This window comes from Gossypium arboreum, chromosome 9, assembly GCF_025698485.1.
Source record: "Gossypium arboreum isolate Shixiya-1 chromosome 9, ASM2569848v2, whole genome shotgun sequence".
Lineage (NCBI taxonomy): Eukaryota > Viridiplantae > Streptophyta > Magnoliopsida > Malvales > Malvaceae > Gossypium > Gossypium arboreum.
Genome location: NC_069078.1, coordinates 10,890,242 through 10,909,196, shown reverse-complemented (window position 1 = coordinate 10,909,196; position 18,955 = coordinate 10,890,242). Strand labels below are relative to the sequence as shown.

Below are 18,955 nucleotides of genomic sequence, written 5' to 3'. Positions count from 1 at the left end.
TCAAGTTAAACAAAATATATTTTCTTTTTAGAAGATTTAGTATTTATTAGTATAATATATTTAGCATTTATTAGTATAGTTTATTTGACCTACTAGTTTAGCCTATAGATATGTTCTTTTACAACCTTAGAAAATACACCCATTAGATATTAGAACTCATAACACATTTAGAGAATTTTTTATTTATGTTTTGAGGGTTCTTTGTTTTCGAATTTTTGGGATTTAGTTTTTATCTCCATCTTTTGTACTATTTGTTCTTTTGCTATTATAGAAAAATTATTTTTACCCGTGATTTTTTATCCTCTTTAGAGGGATTTTTTCACGTTAAATTTGTGAGTTTAATTTCTCAATTTATTTTGCTATTTTTTTTATTGTTACTTAATCAGGTTGATCCTAACACTTTCAAATCTATCATATTCTTAAACATATATTGTATCATTAATTATCATCATATTTAACCATATAATTAATTAAGGTAAGTAGAATTCAAAGTGTACTTACAAACTTACCACTTGAAATCACTCTTTTATTTCTTTCTCTTTCTGTTTATAACTTGTTCCAACATCAACTTCATCCTCTTTTTCTTCAAGTATACATATAAACCATAATCATAACAAATTCAATGAAACCAATATATGACTATCTATATGAAACATGAAATATATGATGAATATTAATGCTCTTTCCTTATTCCTTTAATACTCTACACTTAGATAAGCTTCTCGGTAACTTTCTTCTCTATCTCAACTCGCTTTCCAAATAGAAAAGATGATTAATAATGAGTATTCAAAGTTATCTCTCAAAAACAAGGATGAATTTGATGAGAAAACATTATTTCTCACTTGTTTCAAGCTTGAAAACAAAGATAGGTTTTCTTTCTCTATCATTCTGCTTTCTCTCTTCTCTTTCCTATTTCTTTTTCTACCAAAAAGATGGAATAAAAAATTGTTTTTCTCAGCTCCCTTGCTGCCGTCCAAACTAAGAGAGAAGAGACAAGTTTTTTTTTTTCCTTCTCTTTCATTTTCAACCATTACCAATCAAATCTCACCATTTGTCACCCTTAATCACCTTTCCTTATCTCCCTATAATACCATTTAATCATCATAAAATTGCTAGTAGGTCCCTACTTTATAAAATGGTAAAATTAGAATCTAATCTCTATACTTTTCACTTTTATTCAATTTAGTCTATAACTAAGATTTTCAACTCACGTTTTTATTTTAATTAATAACCTTCCAAATTTTCCAATCAATTCCTCAAAAATTTTAAATAATTCTAATGCACTTTCTCGGGAAATTTATTGAATACTTTCACAAAACAATGCCTTCTTTTATATAAGAGATTTTAGGCCGCTACAAAACTACTGTACTATGCATAAATCCCTCAATAATATCTTCCTTTTCCTTTTTAAGAAATGTTAAATGATGAGCTTTATCTAAATCTTTGGCAAGGTGAAGCTAAGAATTTTGTTTAGGGACCAAAATAAAAGTACACTTTTTTGGGGGAGGGTAAAGCCAAAAATGTTGTGTTAAAAATACTTCAATTAAATTATTTTTATTTTTAGAGGTCTAAAATTTAAATTTATCCGTTTAACCAAAAGGCTTAAAAAGCTTAAATTAAATGTTATACTTATTGGACAACCCTATTGCCCCTTGGCTACACCTTTGATCTTTAGCGAAAGTTGGGTGGGGCTTCTTCCAAGTTGGAGGAATTTATATATTTTTCAATTTAATACGATTATTTCATTTAGTTCATTACATGATTACATGATTAACCTATGTTGGCTTAATGTATATATTGGAGTTTTCGGCAAGCCAAGATTCTAGGAGTTCATAAATAATTATAGAACCAATTATTGATAAGCAAGTAATTGAAGTAGCTAATTGGACAAAATGAAAAAAATACTAGTTTTAAAACTAAGTTACTGTTAATACGGTGATCTTACAATGTTCTATTGAATTATTTTTGGAGAACTAACTTGGTGAGGACAAAAGTAATCAATTACTCTAATTTTCAATCTTTAGGAATATAAACAAAGTTAATGTCAAACCTGCTCTCAAAACTGAACTTTTCCATGAGTTGTTTGTATAAGAGACAATTTTATTCAATTTTACTCCTATTTAGACATTTTTACCTTAAATTTGTTATTAAGCGTAAACATTTATTTCAGTCATAAATATCTCTTTGTTTTTTCTTTAGATGTAAGACTCCATTTGTTTCATTGAAAATAACTTCTCGAAAAATAATTTCTAGAAAATAACTTTCTTTTTTAGAAAAACTAATATTTTCTGATGTTTGGATATGAAAAATAATTTACATTGTTTGATGATTTTCAAAATATTTCATAAAATTGTTTTCAATAAAACAAATGTACATTTGAGATTTTATTATCTTTTCATTGTTTAATTGAATTTATTTCATAAAGCTTATTTATATTTTAATTAATCTTGTTTTAGTTTTAATCAATTTTAATTTACTTAATTAAGCTTTATTGTTAATTTCTTAAATTAGGAATATAAATTTATAGATATAAAATTATGTTTAATTAAGTTGAAAGTGGTAAATATTTATTTTGAATATTATTTGGATAAGTAAGTTGAAAAATGATTTAATTTAATAAAAAGTGAAGGACCAAAGTGTAAAACTTGTAAATTTTTGAATTCTAAGGGTTTGAGTAGTGAAATCTGAAACGTTAATGTAGTAACTAAATTATATGATTATGAAATATGTAAATTTGGAAAGTTGAGCATAAAATAGTTAAGTTTGAAACTATAGGGGTTAAATTGTAAAGATTCCAAGACTTGAGTTCTAGGACAAATTTACATTATTTGAGAATTTAGACTTGAGTTCTAGGACAAATTTACATTATTTGAGAATTTACAATTCTGAAAAAAATAGAATATGAAAGTTTAACTGTTCAAAAATCAAGGACTAATTTTGGAAAATTTTGACAATTTTAGTTGCAAGAACTAAATTATAAATTTCAAAATTTTAGAAAATAGACTGTTTTGCAAAACTGTACAAAACGAGGTTTAGGACTGAACTGTAGAATAAGAAAATCTGTTTTTAAGGAATTTTATTGTAGAATAGTAAAAATTTAGATTTGAAGGACTAAATCGTAAAAATATAAAATTAGAATATAATGAACTATTTTCTTCGACAGTGAAGAGAGCTTCCTTTCTTTATTTTTTTGACAATGAAGACAATGAACAGAGCCTTAATAGTTTGAAAAATATCTTACAAAGAAAATTAGATAAGACATTTTCCTTAAAAAAAAAAGTCTTGGTTTTACCCTTTTTATGGAGAATAATTTCCATTTGTATTTTATTTTCCACCAAACAAACACCTTAAAAACATTATGAAAAACATTTTACATGTAAACAAATTTAAAATTATTTCAATGGTTGCTTATTTTTCATCTTTGTTTTATGATTACATCTTTAGCATGTCTTACTTTTTATTAATTTCGTGTAATTTCTTTTAAGATTATTCCTTTAGTGAACAAATAATATTTTGGTTTAGTTTAAAAATTTTATGTTATTAATATGCCTTTCGATACTTTTATAGCTTGCTGCAGAAAATTAAATTTGGATGGACAAAGATGATGTAGAGGTGAGAAAATTTGTACTGTTGCTTTAAAGAATTTGGGTATGTATTTTTTTTTTTTGGGAGAAAAGGTTAATCCATATTTCTTAATTTTTTAAAATATTTATAATTTAGATTAAAACTATTAAATGTTTAATAAATAATAAAATTAATTAAAAAAATAGGAAGGGTAGCAAATGTGCATAGGTTTTAAGCAATTCAACTCAAAAGTTTCTAAATTCAGCTGTTTGGCAATGTTGAAACAATTTTTGACTTATCAAACAATATAAAAAACTAAGTTATTTTACCAAAATACTCAAAAAAGAAATTATAAAAATGACCCAAGTTAAAAAGCAATCACTCAAATGATCTGAAATGAACAGTAAAATAGGATTGGGGGACTTAATAGCCAGCACCACCTTGATTTTTGACCCAATCATTACCTGGTGATTGTGTTAGGTTTAAAAAAATTAATTTTTGGGATTCAGTGGACTTAATGACCGACACCTGGATGTTTTTTTTCCAGACACTAGCACACTGGTATACATTTATACCAGTATTTGAAAAAAAAATTAGTTTGGGGGAATAAGTGGTCGGCACCACTTTATAATATTAAAAAATTAATCTTTTTTGGGTACTAGCACACTGATGGTCGACATCCACTTTACTAGATAAAAAAATTTTAGGTTGGGGGAACTAAATGGTCGGCATCACCTTTTCCTTATTAAAAAATAATTTTTTGTGTTGACACACTAATAGTTGACAATCACTATCAGATCAAAATTTTTTTGAGTGTTGAGACAATAATGGCCGACACCTCCTTAACCTATATATATATGAAAGTTATTTGGTTGTGGTATTGTAATTGAATGAGAAAAAAATTATTGAGAATATCATATTTGGGAGTATATCATTAAATCAGTGTGATGTAGTGAAATTGTAGATGGGAGTGATTTGGAGTGTACAACCGAACTTCAGGGTTGAATTATATAATGTCATATTTTAACAAAGTTGAATTATATATTGTCACGTGAACCGCAAATGTTATGTTGTTAAGGGTTGGATTCGCCATAGATGGCTAACTGTGTAGACCGGTGACGATTAAAAAATACGAGAGGCAAACATAGTTGAAATTATTAAATGCAACGTAGACCTACTTCAAGCAGAAGACAACTAACTGTAGAGAAGCTATTATTCAAAATGTTCATATTATTTTTGTATCCCTAAATCAATTTTAGTCTATATTATTTGTTGGTTGGATTTTATATTTTCACATATCAATTTTGTAAAATATTTATATCATTTTGGATCTATAAAAATATTTTAGTCGTATTATTTATCAGTCAAATTTTATATTTTCTTATATCAATTTTCCGAAATGTTCGCTTTATTTTTTTATCGTAAATAAAATTTAGTAGGTGCTATTTGTTGGTCGAATTATATATTTTTCAGTATATTAGTTTTGTAGAATGCTCATATTTTCTTATATATATATATAATTTTTTGTTGCGTTTTATTATTTGTTTGATTTATATTTTTTTACTTAATATTTTGTACTCATCTACGCCCATAAATAACAATGTTAAAAATTTAATTTTCGTATTGGAAGAAAAATTACAAAGTAAATATTTACAAAAAAAATCAAAATTGTCTAGATCCCAACGACATCCTCGGGGTCAGTGTATAACGGTTGGGCTGCCTCTGTCGGCAAGGGCGTGCACCTTAAGGAGGCGCTAGATAGTTGTTCGGGTTGGCCTCTAGTGTCTCTTTCGTTGTACTTAAGGAAGTTATATAATCGTACACCCCATCATCAAGGGTGAAGGGGTATTGCGAGATCAGAGGTGCTAAGCCAAAAATATCCTTAATGTTAGGTGTAGGTGCTTGCGGATAGAGCTCCAGGTGGTATGAGGACGACCTGAAGTGTGCCGAATGTTGAGGCTCAAGGTCATGGCCAAATATGCCCTCGAACGAAGGAGCATTCAGATGGAGGTATGCGATGACGATTCAAATGCTTCATATTAGGGCTCGGGATCGAGGGTGGAGAGAGATTTCGTGTTCTCGAATGGTAGAACTTGATTATGACATAGTCATGTTCTAGTCATATTCCATCGAGAAAATTTCAGTTGCGCGTGTTCCGGGATCACCACCCTAAAATATGTTGGGCAATTCGTTTTGGACATACCAAGTTGCATACTCGCACGAAGGAATGAACATTGTCTCTGAGACAAACAAGAGAAGTCACTTCTCATGTTAGACGTTTCACAGAATGATGTATAAAGCATGTTGGTTTGCCCAATTTATTTGGTCCCTACCCATTTTATCAATTTCGTGTATTTCTTTGAAGTCTTGTGGAAGGTCTGAAATAAGTTACATGCAATCGAACTGTCTCAAGACTCAATCCGCGACATGCTACTCAACCATATAAAAATTAATTAATGGCACATTTGTTACGAAGAGAACTTGCTACTCTTAAACCCATGATGGTATGAGTAACGTAAATTCCTGGTCTGAATACGTCACCCATAAAAACTGCACAGTATAAAGCAAACATTTTTAGCTAAGTTTAATTTTTTTTTTAAGAATTTTGTGTTTGGAGAAAAAAGTCTATTCAATTATTTTACCTTATCCCCAAAATGAGTCTCTATCATCTGGCAATATATTGGTACAGTGTATGATCGTCCAATTTTCGGTAACGTCGCCTATCTGAAATACAAGTTCATATTTTCGATTATTATTTTCATCATTCAAAAAGTATTATACTATATAATTTAGAAACAAAAGATATAGTTATAGGATAAATCACCTATTTACAAATGGCCAGGACAACGGTTGGTAGCTCACTGATGCCAAAAATAACATCTAATATAAAGCCCACAACTACAGTAAAAGGCAACAACCGCCCATGGTCTTTTTGGATGGCTTTGTCGCTTGATAAAGCTCACTGTATAAGCACGCCAGCATTGCAGAGCCCCAACTATAGTTACGAGCTTGGGCTCAGTCTTCTAATAATGAAAGGTACATGATGTGGACTTTATTCTAATTCACGTCCGGCATCAAAACTCCACCTATGAGTTATAGAATAAACATTCTAACAGTGTAGATAATGTTCTGCGTTGGACTACTCGATAGATGCTCAAAGTTATTTCTTAACCATGTAATTTTCAACTCGGTTAATTTTCCTTCCTCATCATCAAGAGACACTCTTCCTAATAATCGTTGGCAAATGCCCCATGGATCGAGCACTTTTCCGGGTCTGATCATTTCTTTCGCATTAACAGACAACCCTAGCTAAACGTCTTACAGTGTGATTGTTGCTTCCCCACACGAGAAGTGGAATGTGTGTCTCCGAACACAATCGTTCAACCAAGGTTGATATTAAATCAGCCCGTAGGTCAGCAATTCGAATGTACGCGGCTTCTCCAAACCTAACGAGTTCCAAATACGACAAAACCTTCGATTCGAAAAATATCACGGATTATAGAGTCAATGTCTCACAACCCAGTTTCGTTATAGCGGAAAGAGTAAAAATGGTACGTTTTATTTATCTTTAAAAAACAAATAATAAGTTTTGTTTAAAAGTCAATAAGTGAATATTTTATCACATTGTGAATACACTTAGCGATGTGGTTGTAATGCTTTAGAAGAAAATTAAGAGAATTATCATCCATTTCGATATCTGCGTAAAAATAGAAGAAATTATCATGAACGATATAAAAAATTAAGAAATTATTAGAAAACATTTAATATTGTAAAAATATTTTAGTTACTTACATATTTTAAGGATTGGAAAAAAATCAAGTGACTGACGACAATCGATGGCGTTTGGTGATGGTCGACGTTGGAACTTATGGTGGTTGGTGGTGGAACTTGCGATGGTGGATGGTTGGGGTTCAAATGTGGGTTTATATTAAGGGGACCATTGAGGGTGAAGGAAAAAATTAGGAAAAAAAAAATACATGAGAGCACCGTGACCTGTGCCCGAAGGGTCACATCAGTGTAGGCTTAAAGTCGACCACCAATGGACCAAAGCCCCACTGACAGGACACCAACCATTAAAGGCACGACCTGACATAACAGGCTGCTTGGGCCTGGCACACTACAGGCCTAACACCGATCATTCCTTTCCCCATTTTTTTTATTTCAATTAATTATTAAGTCTGTTAATTGGTTTATTAATTGGTTTTAATCTATTCAATTGAAATGCATTCATTTATTTCTTATTTAATCTTTAAATTGGTTTTGTAATTAAAATTAAGAAATTCAATTATTTTTAATTTAAACTTTAATTATTAAGCTATTTTTAATTGAAATTATCTATGCTTTAATTAGTTTAAAACTATTCAATTGAAGTGTATTAAATTACTATTTTTATTTAATCTTTAAATTGATTTTGTAATTAAAATTAAAAATCATGAGAAATTATCTATACTTTAATTTATACATTAATTAAATCATAGAAAATTAAGAAATCACTCGTCATCTTCCAATTCAACATTACAAGAAGATTGATCGGGAACATAGACACGATGTGGGAAACTGGATCGATTGTGGCCGGGTGTTCAGCATATCGTGCACTATCTAGGTTCACCCATCTCCTTGACATCCATGTCATTTCGAATCCTCTTCGATTGTGGTCGACCTTTAAGATGTCTACGGAAATTACGATTCAGCAACATCTAGAAAGTAAGCAGTGGAACTTCCCAGTTGGAGACATCCAACATTATTGGAAATTCATTGCCATAGATACGCAATGTGTGTTGTAGCGTATAAACCTTGTTTATGAATTTTTCGATGTCCAAATTTATACACGCACACGCTACATAAACATGCGCACACGACTATCAAAAAGTCTAGAATAACTCACACTCGCAATGCCAATTTTGCATATCAACTGCGTACGACCTAGACGGAATACTCGAGGGACAGTCGACGTACTCTTAAAACCCGAAAAGTTTCCAAGTCGCACAAATACAATTCTGTGTTCATCTTCCGTACCCTATTTGAGTTGACTTTCATTGCCTTTTGGATGCCCTCAATGTACACATGCCCAGCCTCTATCTGCTTTACTTGTCTCAACCCCATCATTGGCATTAACATGGCTAGTCTATAGAATGTTGCTGAGAAAACAACAGAAATTAGCAAATGATGTGTACGCCTTAAGACCGAGTTAATCTCTATGATGTTGGCCGTCATCTGACTATACCGAAACTTATCATTGTAACTTTGACTCCACTGTCAATTCTCCATACTACCCAACCACTGACGAAGACGACGATTTTTGGATAATGATGACATAAGAGCTTCAAGCCTCGCAAACCATTGTCTAAATCTTTTCGATACTAACTCGTACCCCATGTATGCAATTTCAAAAAATAAAATATAAAAAAATACAAACAAATTCAAAAAATAAAATATGATCAGATTAATTTTGGAATAGTATTTTTTTACCCATTCTCATAATTTCTTTACTTTATTCTTTATTCTTATACTCTATGAAAGTTTAACGCGATGTGTTGAATACAATAAACGAACCACCACAAAACCTCCGAACTCCTTACCGCAATAAGTAGTCCATTCGATCTGTTCGAGATTAAGCAAATGTTGTCTTGCTTGAGAATGTGCCTCCGCAGATTTGACAAGAAAAATTCCCAAGACTCAAAGTTCTTTATCCACAATAACAAAAGCAATAAGAAGTACATTTTAGTTGTTGTCTTGTGCAACCGTAATCAAGAGTATTTACATGTATTTGTCGTAGAGTCAGGTTCCGTCCACCTGCACCATCAGTTTGCAATGAGAGAAGATCCTAACAGATGACTCGGACGTCCAAAACAATCAATGGAAGGCTCGTTTCCCTGATTCTATCTTGCCTTCCAGGCCTCTATGTGATAGTGTTTGTAAAATTAGCTACTATCCCTAACACATGCTCCCGCATCACAACTACCCACCATTGAAGTTCGTTGTATGACGCATCAAAGTCACCATACAATTATTGCATAACGATTTGCTTCACCCACCATGCCTTCCTGTAGAAAACCTCGTAATTGAATCGAGTTTGAATGCCTGCAATAAGTATAGATACAAGGATGGTGGGTGAGTCTTTTATCAACGAGATAATGCAATTGCATATGGTTTTTACATCCAACTTTCGATGGTCTTGTGACATACAAGCGGCCATGCATGTGTGAAAACCTTCTATTTTCCTGATTGTCCATATCTGTGTCCATTGTATTAATGTAGCTCGAACATGCCATTTACAGTCACTTAAAGATTAATCCAGCATTCTCTGACATATAAAGATTGTGTTGACTTCGTGACTTCATAGTCGACAAACAACTTCAAACTGTACTGTTTTATTACATGTAAGCAGTCTTTCTTGTTATCGAATTGTGGTGCTACGAACAACCCTCCAGCTTTTGATTCTTCATCTAGTAAGTGAGCTGACACTATATCTGGATATTCGAATAACTCACGCGCAAGCGCCGCATTAGGATCTACATCAATCATGAAAGCCCCTAGATTATTATAGATAACTATACCGGATCTAGTGTTCCTGACCAAATAGGGATGTACATCTTTACCCTCCACCAGGCCTTCATCGTCTGTTTTATGAGATGTCATCCAAATTGAAGTCACTCAGACCTTCACTATCGGACCCTTCATTACTGGACCCTTTATCACCATATTCTATGGTGGCCAACACCTCTGGATAAATATCTAGATGATGACACGAGATTAGAACGTTATATAAACATCTACCATAGTTTGGATTTTCGAGAGTTTGCAGTAACCCTCCACAACCCAACGAACCTTCCCAGTAGACATTAAGATCGAAATTAATTCCAGAACATTAACTTACTAGAATAATAACTTGAATAGGTTCCAGTTCAACTATCTCCGCAAATAACTCAACAATACTGAGATTATCCATCTTAGGTGGATAATAAATTACTATCATTGTCTTTAAATCATTATCTTCAAGCTCCATTTTTGAAAACTTGAATAGATTTGTTGAAATTGAAAATTTGTAAAACAATCTCAACATTTGCTTCCTACAACGAATAAGTATCTTTGCACTAATCTTTTGTTACAAATCTGCCAACAAAACATACTTGTTGAATCCCATTTTTGATTTTCTGCCAACTTTGAAAGGCACAATCTTTTTCCGCTGTATTTATCATTCCACCATCAAAATGAACATAAACAAATAGAATTTGGGGACTCATCTTTAACCATTCATGTTTCCTCCTCAACAAACAAAACTGATATTCTTAGTATCGATTTTCAACTGATAAAGCAAACAAAAAGGTAAAATGGAAGACAAAACAACTTTATATATTTAAAAGGTGCTAGCCATTAGTGTCCTAACACCCGAAAAAAATATTTCTTTCAAATTTAGTACAAGGGTGCCAGCCATAAATGTCCTAGCACCCAAAATTTTTTTTTCGATTCACAAAATAGCTGATGCAGGCCATCTAGTTTCCTAAACCCAATTTTTTTTTATCTGATAAAGTGAGTGTCAACCATTAGTGTGCCAGCAAGCAAAAAAATTAATTTTTTAATAAGAAAAAGGTGATGCTGACTATCTAGTTTCCCAAACCCAAAATTTTTTTATCTGATAAAATGAGTATCGACCATCAGTTTACTAACACCAAAAAACAATTATTTTTTAATATTAAAAAGTGGTGTCAGCCACTTATCCCCCAACCAAAATTTTTTTTCAAATACTAATATAAATATATATTAGTGTGCTACTGTTTGAAAAAATAAATACCCAGGTGTAGACCATTAAGTCCCCCCAACCCCAAATTTTTTTTCTAAGCCTAACCCAATGATCAATGATTGGGTCAAAAATCAAGGTGGTGCTGACAATTAAGTCTCCCAATCCCATTTTACTGCTCATTTCAGGTCATTTTGGTAATTATTTTTTAACCTAATCATTTTTGTAATTATTTATTTTTCGGGGTCATTTTAGTAAAATGATCTAAAAACTTAATGACTTTATTAAAAAAGAACCAAATAATATTATCATAAAATATAAGATTAAGGTATATACATCTTTTGCTAATAAAAGTTAATTACATTCACTCATATTTTCATGATTGTATCTGTTTTCTTGTAGAGTTTTTTGGTGTCCATTTGGGTTTTTGTTATGACGAAAACAAAATCATGATTTTTGACGTTTGCATTTAGCTTTTAATCAGTTCAAATGCATGCACTTTTAACTCCAACATGACAAGTAGTCTATTTAAGAGGACAAATGCACTATACATCTCCAGAAAAATTACTTATGAGCTATGTTATCGAGATTTCAAATTTGATATGCACACATTTAATCTTTTTAAGTTTTTATAGATAGATAGATAAGAGTTTTATGTTTTTATATGCGTATTCGAATCAAATACAAGTGTCGAATGCAAATATTTGCGGGCCTTGATTTGCCAATCAGCATTTCAAGTACAAAGTTAGGACTACGGCTTTAAAGACAGACTCGTGCAACAACATATGTCTATCCTACAATATGAGACGGTAGCTGCAAAACAATGATGAATAAAACAACAGGTAATTGATTACTTACTTACTTCTACCCTGAATCGGCAACTGAGAAAAACAGCTGAAATTGCTCCAAGGGTTTTAGAATCAAGCCATGGATTTGGCTTGGGCACCGATTAATCGAGAGTACAACCCACCCTTCTGTAGAAGCTCAGTGTGGTCACCCATCTGACCGCAAATAAAGCAAGCAAATGCATAAGTTGGCTATAATTGATTTCAGTCAAAAGATACAACCATTATTTGCAAAAAGAGAATAGACAAAAAAATATCATGCCTCGATGATTTGACCCTTGTCCATTACAACAATTCTGTCAGCGGTCTTAATGGTAGACAACCTGCAGAGTTAATTCCAATGTTCCAAACATGATCAAATCTAAAACTAGAAATCAAAATGACTAAAGCTGCAAATATGAAAATACCAGACCTATGTGCTATAAGAATGATTGTTCTTTTTGATCTACTCTCATTTCTGAGTCCATGAAAAACCCCCTAAAGATAATAGAAGGTAATGGATTAGTGCTCGTTAAAAACATGGCGAATTTCATATTTTACTATCATTTTAGGACAATGAGTTTTATATGCTTACTTTGAGATAGTGCTCACTTTCCGCATCTAGCGCACTGGTGGCTTCATCCAGGACAAGAATTGCAGGATCAGGGAGAATCGCCCTAGCAATAGCAATTCGTTGCCTTTGTCCACCACTGAGCAAATCATTATCAACAATTGTTTGATAACCATGAGGAAGAGATGAAATAAATTCATGCGCATGGGCTTGCTTTGCAGCCCATTCTATATCTTCATCTTTAACTTCTCTAGGGCAACCGTATTTAATGTTGGACTTGATATCCATATTAAACAAATCGGGTTCCTGACTGAATTACAGATTTAGAATATTCCGTGTAGCTACATTCAAGCATGCTTCAAAGAAAAGAGAATATGTAGTCTGACCTGTCCAACAAATCCAATCTTTTCTCTCAGCCACCTGATGTCCAACTCATCGAGTGGGAGACCATCCATGTATATCTGCAATTCGACCATCAGAGACACTTAGCATGAAATCCCTAACTTCCAAATACCAGTAACTAAATAAAAAAAGCATAAAAGAATAATCACCTGCCAACACACAGCAGTCATTGAACCAGTATGATGATATGGAGAAACATAATATATGAGAAGGACAAAGCTAACCTGACCACTAACTGGCTGATAGAGACGTAGCAGGAGATTCACTATTGTGCTTTTTCCACTACCACTTAAACCAACCTTGTCAAGATAAGAATGATCAGTCAAACCTCAAATCCCCGTTTTAAACACCAATGGAAGAATAGTAACAACCATGAAATGGAATTTCTTACAATTGCAACCACTTCGTTGGCTTGTATAGCAAGGTTTAGACGATCTAGTATAGGTACCTGCTTGAATATCAGAAAATAGAGACCAGAAAATGTTTCTTGTCATAATCCACTCTAACGAGAAAATCAGGAAGAAGAGGAGGTGAGAGGGCAAGAATATTGAAAAGGTAGACCAAATTTATCAATTTAGTTACGGAGATCTTTTATATTTTTTTATTAATGGCTGATTGCTCAATTGTGGATGACTCCCTATAGAATCCCTAATGAAGAAGTTTTAAAATCTTAATGATGATTGTTAAGATAATGGAAATTATAGCATACCATAGAAACAAAATAAAAATTTACGATTTGGTATAATGATACTTTTGTAAGGACATGAGACATACTGAGATCCTTGAAGGGTAGTGAAAAGATACATTCACAAACTGTATATTCCCCATTAGTCTCTGCAGCTTCACTCCTGAAAACATTGGGGTGGACAATTCAAAGAAAATTAATTATTTGAAAGAAAAATTGGTTCTAATGAGATCATCAGATTTAGAACAAAGTTCTGAATTAAAATGAATTAGCCGATCAAATTACAAGTTTAAGATTATAGGATTTGATTCTCGTTTTTAGCATCTTTCATGAACAATAATAAGAGACAATTTCTTTCAGGTTAAATGCTTTGGATACAGGTAAGATGATGCAAAGTTCTTCTCCAAATTGTTTAACAATTTAATAAGAGGCAAGAAAGAGTGCAAAGACTAGGCAAGAAAGAGTGCAAAGACTATCTCTCACAGCATGTCAAATGATGAAAGCTAAACTGAATGAACTGAAACAAAACTCCGTTAATCTAAAAACTATCTAGGATTACGGGATATCACCCTAAAAAGAGACACAAATTACTTGCCTTGTGATAAGAACTGATCAGTAGGCAAGAGATCCATTAAATGGAAAACCTTTTCACATGCTCCAATGGACTGCAATAGTGATGATGAGTTGTCTACGACCCTCCAAGTAGCATAAATCAACCACTCACAGTATAATATGTACTTAGTAAGCTGTTCAGGTGATAGTTGTGAATTCATGATGCAGATTCCTCCTAAAAGCACCGCAAGAACCTGCAATATATCATATGTGAATTAACAGTAAGTCATATAATAAATCTTCATTAGAATTAGCAACCTTTTTTTTTTATCACTATGATGCATCTTCCTACATTTCATCATTTGCAGTGGGGTTAATACAACCAGAGGCAAAGGGATAGGATGTATGGTAAATAACCTGTGTAAAACGGTAAAGGGTGAGAAAACTCATACTCCACAATCCATAAGCTGCACTCTCTCGAATGCTTACAAAAGCCAATTCATCCAGCCACCGCTTGTACCTAAAACCAAATGGGATCAACAATAAAATTTAACATTTTTTTTCTGTCATGAAAGCCCTGGGTGTCAACGTCTGTGCCTTACAAAGAAGCGCCAATCAAAGAGGAAAAAGTACACCCATAAATTTTTTGAATGCTTAGTGGAGTAATGCTAGATAGAATGTTGCCTTTCAACTTCTTCTCCTTCTGTTCCATAAGCCCGGACAGTTCTCATCAAAGAAAGTGTTTCTTGTGCAACCTACATTAAGATACTGGTTATATTAGAATGTTACTTGACTGGCATAACTCTGGCAGCAATCTGAAGTCATGTTTTACATTGTTGGCACATGCATTGAACTCTTGCATTAACTTTGCAGCTCTCTTTTGGTACCTACCAAAATCATCAGCAATGCTAGTTCAGCATATGCATAATAAGTACACCACATAATCATATAAAGAAAAGCAATCTACCATAAACTGAGATCCAGAAATAAGCTAAGAGGGATAATTCAATAGCTTAATTAAGGTGAAAAGAGAGAGAATTCTCACCGGCCATAAATGGAAAATATTATAGCAAGAACAGAGCATATAATCAAAGTTGGTAATGTAAGTGGCCAAGATAAAGTCAGTAAATTTATCAAAGCACCTGTTCCCTAAAAATCCAAAAGGAATTAAGTTATCAAACTCTACCCGGAAACAAAAATTCACAGCAAGCATAATATTAAAAAAAAAAAAAAACCTGAATAGCATTGCGGATTATCAGATGGATATCATTCCCAATAACATGAGAGAGCCGTTGACAATCTGATCCAAGCCTACTCGTCAAACTACCAACTGTTTCCATGTCAAAAAAGGATATATCCTACATCAAAAGCACCAGCAGCAGATAGTGGTTTACTACAAACCAATACAGGTAAGTGTCCAACACAGATATGTTGAACTTTTTTTCTAGTTTTCCACGCATTTGAAGGGTGTTTAGATGGTCGAACCTATACCCCAAGTATCATCATCATCATAATTCACAACCCCAAGTACTACAAACAATTCTCAAATAGATCACGAACCTGAAAAACAAGATATGCATATAAGCTTCGCCTAAGACGCTTAACCTGCAATTAAAGTATTGCAGTCAGAGAAAAAGGGAAATGAAAATATAAGGTTGTGTTTATTTACTACTTTTTAGCAAATAACTAAAATGAATGATAAGAAGCTAAAAATTGAAATATAATAGTTCAATATACCAAAAAAATAACAATAAAGACTTTCCCCCTTTATTTTGCAAAGCAAAAGCGTAAGTAGCACTAAATTTATGTAAAAAAAATTTCTTACCAAGATTGTATTTGCCATGGCAAAGCAGCCACTTCGCAAGCCACTGCAATTCACATAAAAGAGAGAAATAAAATTTCAAACAATTCACTCAAATAAACGAAAGCAAATAACATTTACAAGTTTTATAAAATACCTGCAAATTCCTGAGATAATTAACAGTAAAATCAACATCCGCGAGCTTCTAAAAAACGCTGCGGACTCACCACTGTTAGCAGAAAATACCGACGCCGCCAATATCCTAGGCATCGAAATCTCCGAAACCTGGAATTTAACTCTTTTTTTTTATTTTAAAATAGAGAAATAAGAAATTCATTTTAAAATGCTAAAATTTTCAATTGAGTTATGAATTTTACGAACAGCAGCGATGAACAAAGCACCGAGCGCGAGAAAAACAATCCAATTATCGTCTCCGATCAAACCCCATATTCGCTTAAGAGCCATCGAAACAGTAACAGGCTTCGCCGTAGAGGATTCCGAAGCTTGGACACCGGGAAGGTTCCACCAGCTGCCACGTGCCTGGACGGCTCCCAAATGACCGGAATATTTTCCGGGAAGAATTTCTTGGAAATCGGCATTGTAATTTTTGGTTGGAGTTGGAGACCAGAGACGGTGTCGTTTCACTGTCGTGAGATAGAGCGGAGAGTGGAGTCTGGTTTTTAGGTTGAGAATAGAGTAAGAGGGGGAAGATGAAAGAGAGATGGGCATGGTGGTGGTAAAATTAGAGAAAGGGAAAGGGTAAATTTGGAATATCTAGGATCAAAATCATAAGTATCTGTTTTCGAAATGGAGAAGCTAATCTTCTCTTGAGAGCTTGAGCTTGCTTCTCAGAGCAACGCAGCCAAGGCGCCAATGGGTCACAAAACGGCTCGCTTCAGCACCAAGAGAACTCCTTTTTCTCTTTATGTTCGATACACTCCGAACTCTTGCACCAAGTCGGATTTCTATTCACAATACTGTAATATGAGATTAAATAAAATAAGATAAATGAAATTTTTTATCTCACTTCGATGCATGGAACAAATTTAATGTTAAATGAGATGAGGAGTTATATTTTATTATTTTAATTTAATTTAATAACTTTTCTTGAGTCTAGTAAAATAAAATTTGAGTCGAATCGAATTGATTGAAATTTTTCAATTAAATTAAAAATTAAATATATTAAATTAAAATTTTATTACCATATAATTAATTTGATGTACATAAATTTGAAATCATATATATTAAAAATTTTTCAAAGTAAAATAATAAAATATTAACATACTCTACTATGATATACTTGAATCATTAATTAACTTATTTAGGTCTAATTATTATTTTAGAAAATTTTAAAATTTTACTCTATATTTTTTAAAAAATTATAATTTTTTAAAATATAAATTTTAAATTTTGAAAATTATTTTGGATTTTTGTAATTTTTTAGAGATTAACAAATTTGCTCATTTTCAAAATTGGCAAGGACTAAAAGAGTATTTACACCAATCTATTACTAGAATTATTCGAATTGTAAAATTCAACTCGGCTCGAACTCAAAACTCGAATTACTTATTTGAGTTGACTTGAAAAAGTCAAAATTTGATTTTTTATTTTATTTTTCGAATCAAATCAAATCGAGTTTTACTCATCCCTATTTAAATTGAGTTAATTTCAAGTTTTAGGATTATAAATTTAGAAAATAAACTCCAACAGAGCATTCTATTGATTTAATATCTAATTTAACCTCATTCGAGACTAATCACAAGTCTATTAAGTAATTGGAATGTGTAGAGTAGTCTACTTTTTTGGGTCAATATTTTAATATGTTTCGGCTCCTTTCAATGAATACTAGCTTGTATCATCCTATATCGGTTGGTACAAAATTTTGATATTTTAAACTATTTTTTTATTTTTTTATTTTAACCATTTTAATTTTTCTATTATTAAATTTAAAATTAAAAGCTATTAAATTAAATTATTGAACTTAATTAATAATTGAAAACTTATATTTACATAGAAATATATTTATATGTATATAATTGGGATATATTTGTATGTATATATAATTTATAATTTATTTTTATCAAAATAATATATAATTTATTAAGAAACTAAAAGTGAGATTATAAATATATATGCGATAAATATTTAAAATATCAATAAACTCAAAATAATACATCAAAACATGTCGGTCTTGTTGAATTAAAATCCTCAATTATGAGCACATATGTATAATATATAATATATAATGCAATTATAAAGTGTAATACAATATTAAGTAACCAATTATGTTATAAATATTATAGGAATTAAAGTGTCATGGAAATAATATGTAGATGTCATAAGTAGTACTTATAATTTGATAAGGGGCCAAATTATAAATACCCAATGCTGATTTAATAATCAGTTATTTAAAAGAGGTAGTGGTCCCCAAGAAATAATGATATCTCATTTTTTTTCCATTATCATCACAGTGAATTATATAAAGAGAAAAACTATTTTCTTAGAAGATTAAAACCTTCTGGGTAATCTCCAATAATGGATTCAAGTACGCTTCCGCATTTACTTTTGTTTTTGGTTTATTCTTGATGATCTAACATGACAAAGTTTGATTTATTAAGTTTTATATCAAAATTTTACGGTTCTAACAATTGGTATTAGAGCCTTGTCATGTCGAATCATTGGGAATTAATTAAGTTTCTATTTTTTTTGGAATGATTGGTTCATAAAATTTTATGGGTTTGATATTTTGATTTGATATTTCGATTATATATATATTGACTTCTTTGATATCTATGAAGTATGAAGTATAAAGGTCAAG

At 31.8% G+C, this 18,955-nt stretch overlaps 1 protein-coding gene across 2 annotated transcripts; it reads right to left on the bottom strand.

Moving 5' to 3' along the window:
• Window positions 1-11,913: 11,913 nt before the first annotated feature.
• Window positions 11,914-17,173, bottom strand: LOC108454340 (ABC transporter B family member 26, chloroplastic-like). 2 transcript variants are annotated; one of them, XM_017752768.2, is made up of 18 exons: window positions 16,519-17,173; window positions 16,295-16,422; window positions 16,162-16,204; window positions 15,897-15,941; window positions 15,572-15,694; window positions 15,382-15,485; window positions 15,169-15,223; window positions 15,021-15,091; window positions 14,754-14,856; window positions 14,380-14,590; window positions 13,874-13,947; window positions 13,491-13,550; window positions 13,324-13,398; window positions 13,084-13,158; window positions 12,722-13,003; window positions 12,560-12,624; window positions 12,410-12,470; window positions 11,914-12,303 (listed from the first exon to the last, which is right to left on the bottom strand). In XM_017752768.2, exons 1-18 carry the CDS (start codon window positions 16,864-16,866, stop codon window positions 12,223-12,225), a joined length of 2,004 nt encoding a protein of 667 aa, XP_017608257.1. In that variant the 5' UTR covers window positions 16,867-17,173; the 3' UTR covers window positions 11,914-12,222. The 2 variants fall into 2 exon arrangements, with proteins under 2 accessions (XP_017608257.1, XP_017608258.1); XM_017752769.2 differs by having other exon boundaries at window positions 13,491-13,547.
• Window positions 17,174-18,955: the final 1,782 nt, after the last annotated feature.

Bases quoted from the DNA above. Each gene is read 5' to 3' on its own strand.
- LOC108454340 (XM_017752768.2), bottom strand. From the start codon at position 16,866: ATGCCCATCTCTCTTTCATCTTCCCCCTCTTACTCTATTCTCAACCTA. The intron at 16,205-16,294 runs GTATTTTATAAA...TGTGAATTGCAG, and splicing joins ATTATCTCAGGAATTTGCAG to TGGCTTGCGAAGTGGCTGCT. The intron at 13,004-13,083 runs GTCAGACTACAT...TAATTCAGTCAG, and splicing joins AGATTGGATTTGTTGGACAG to GAACCCGATTTGTTTAATAT.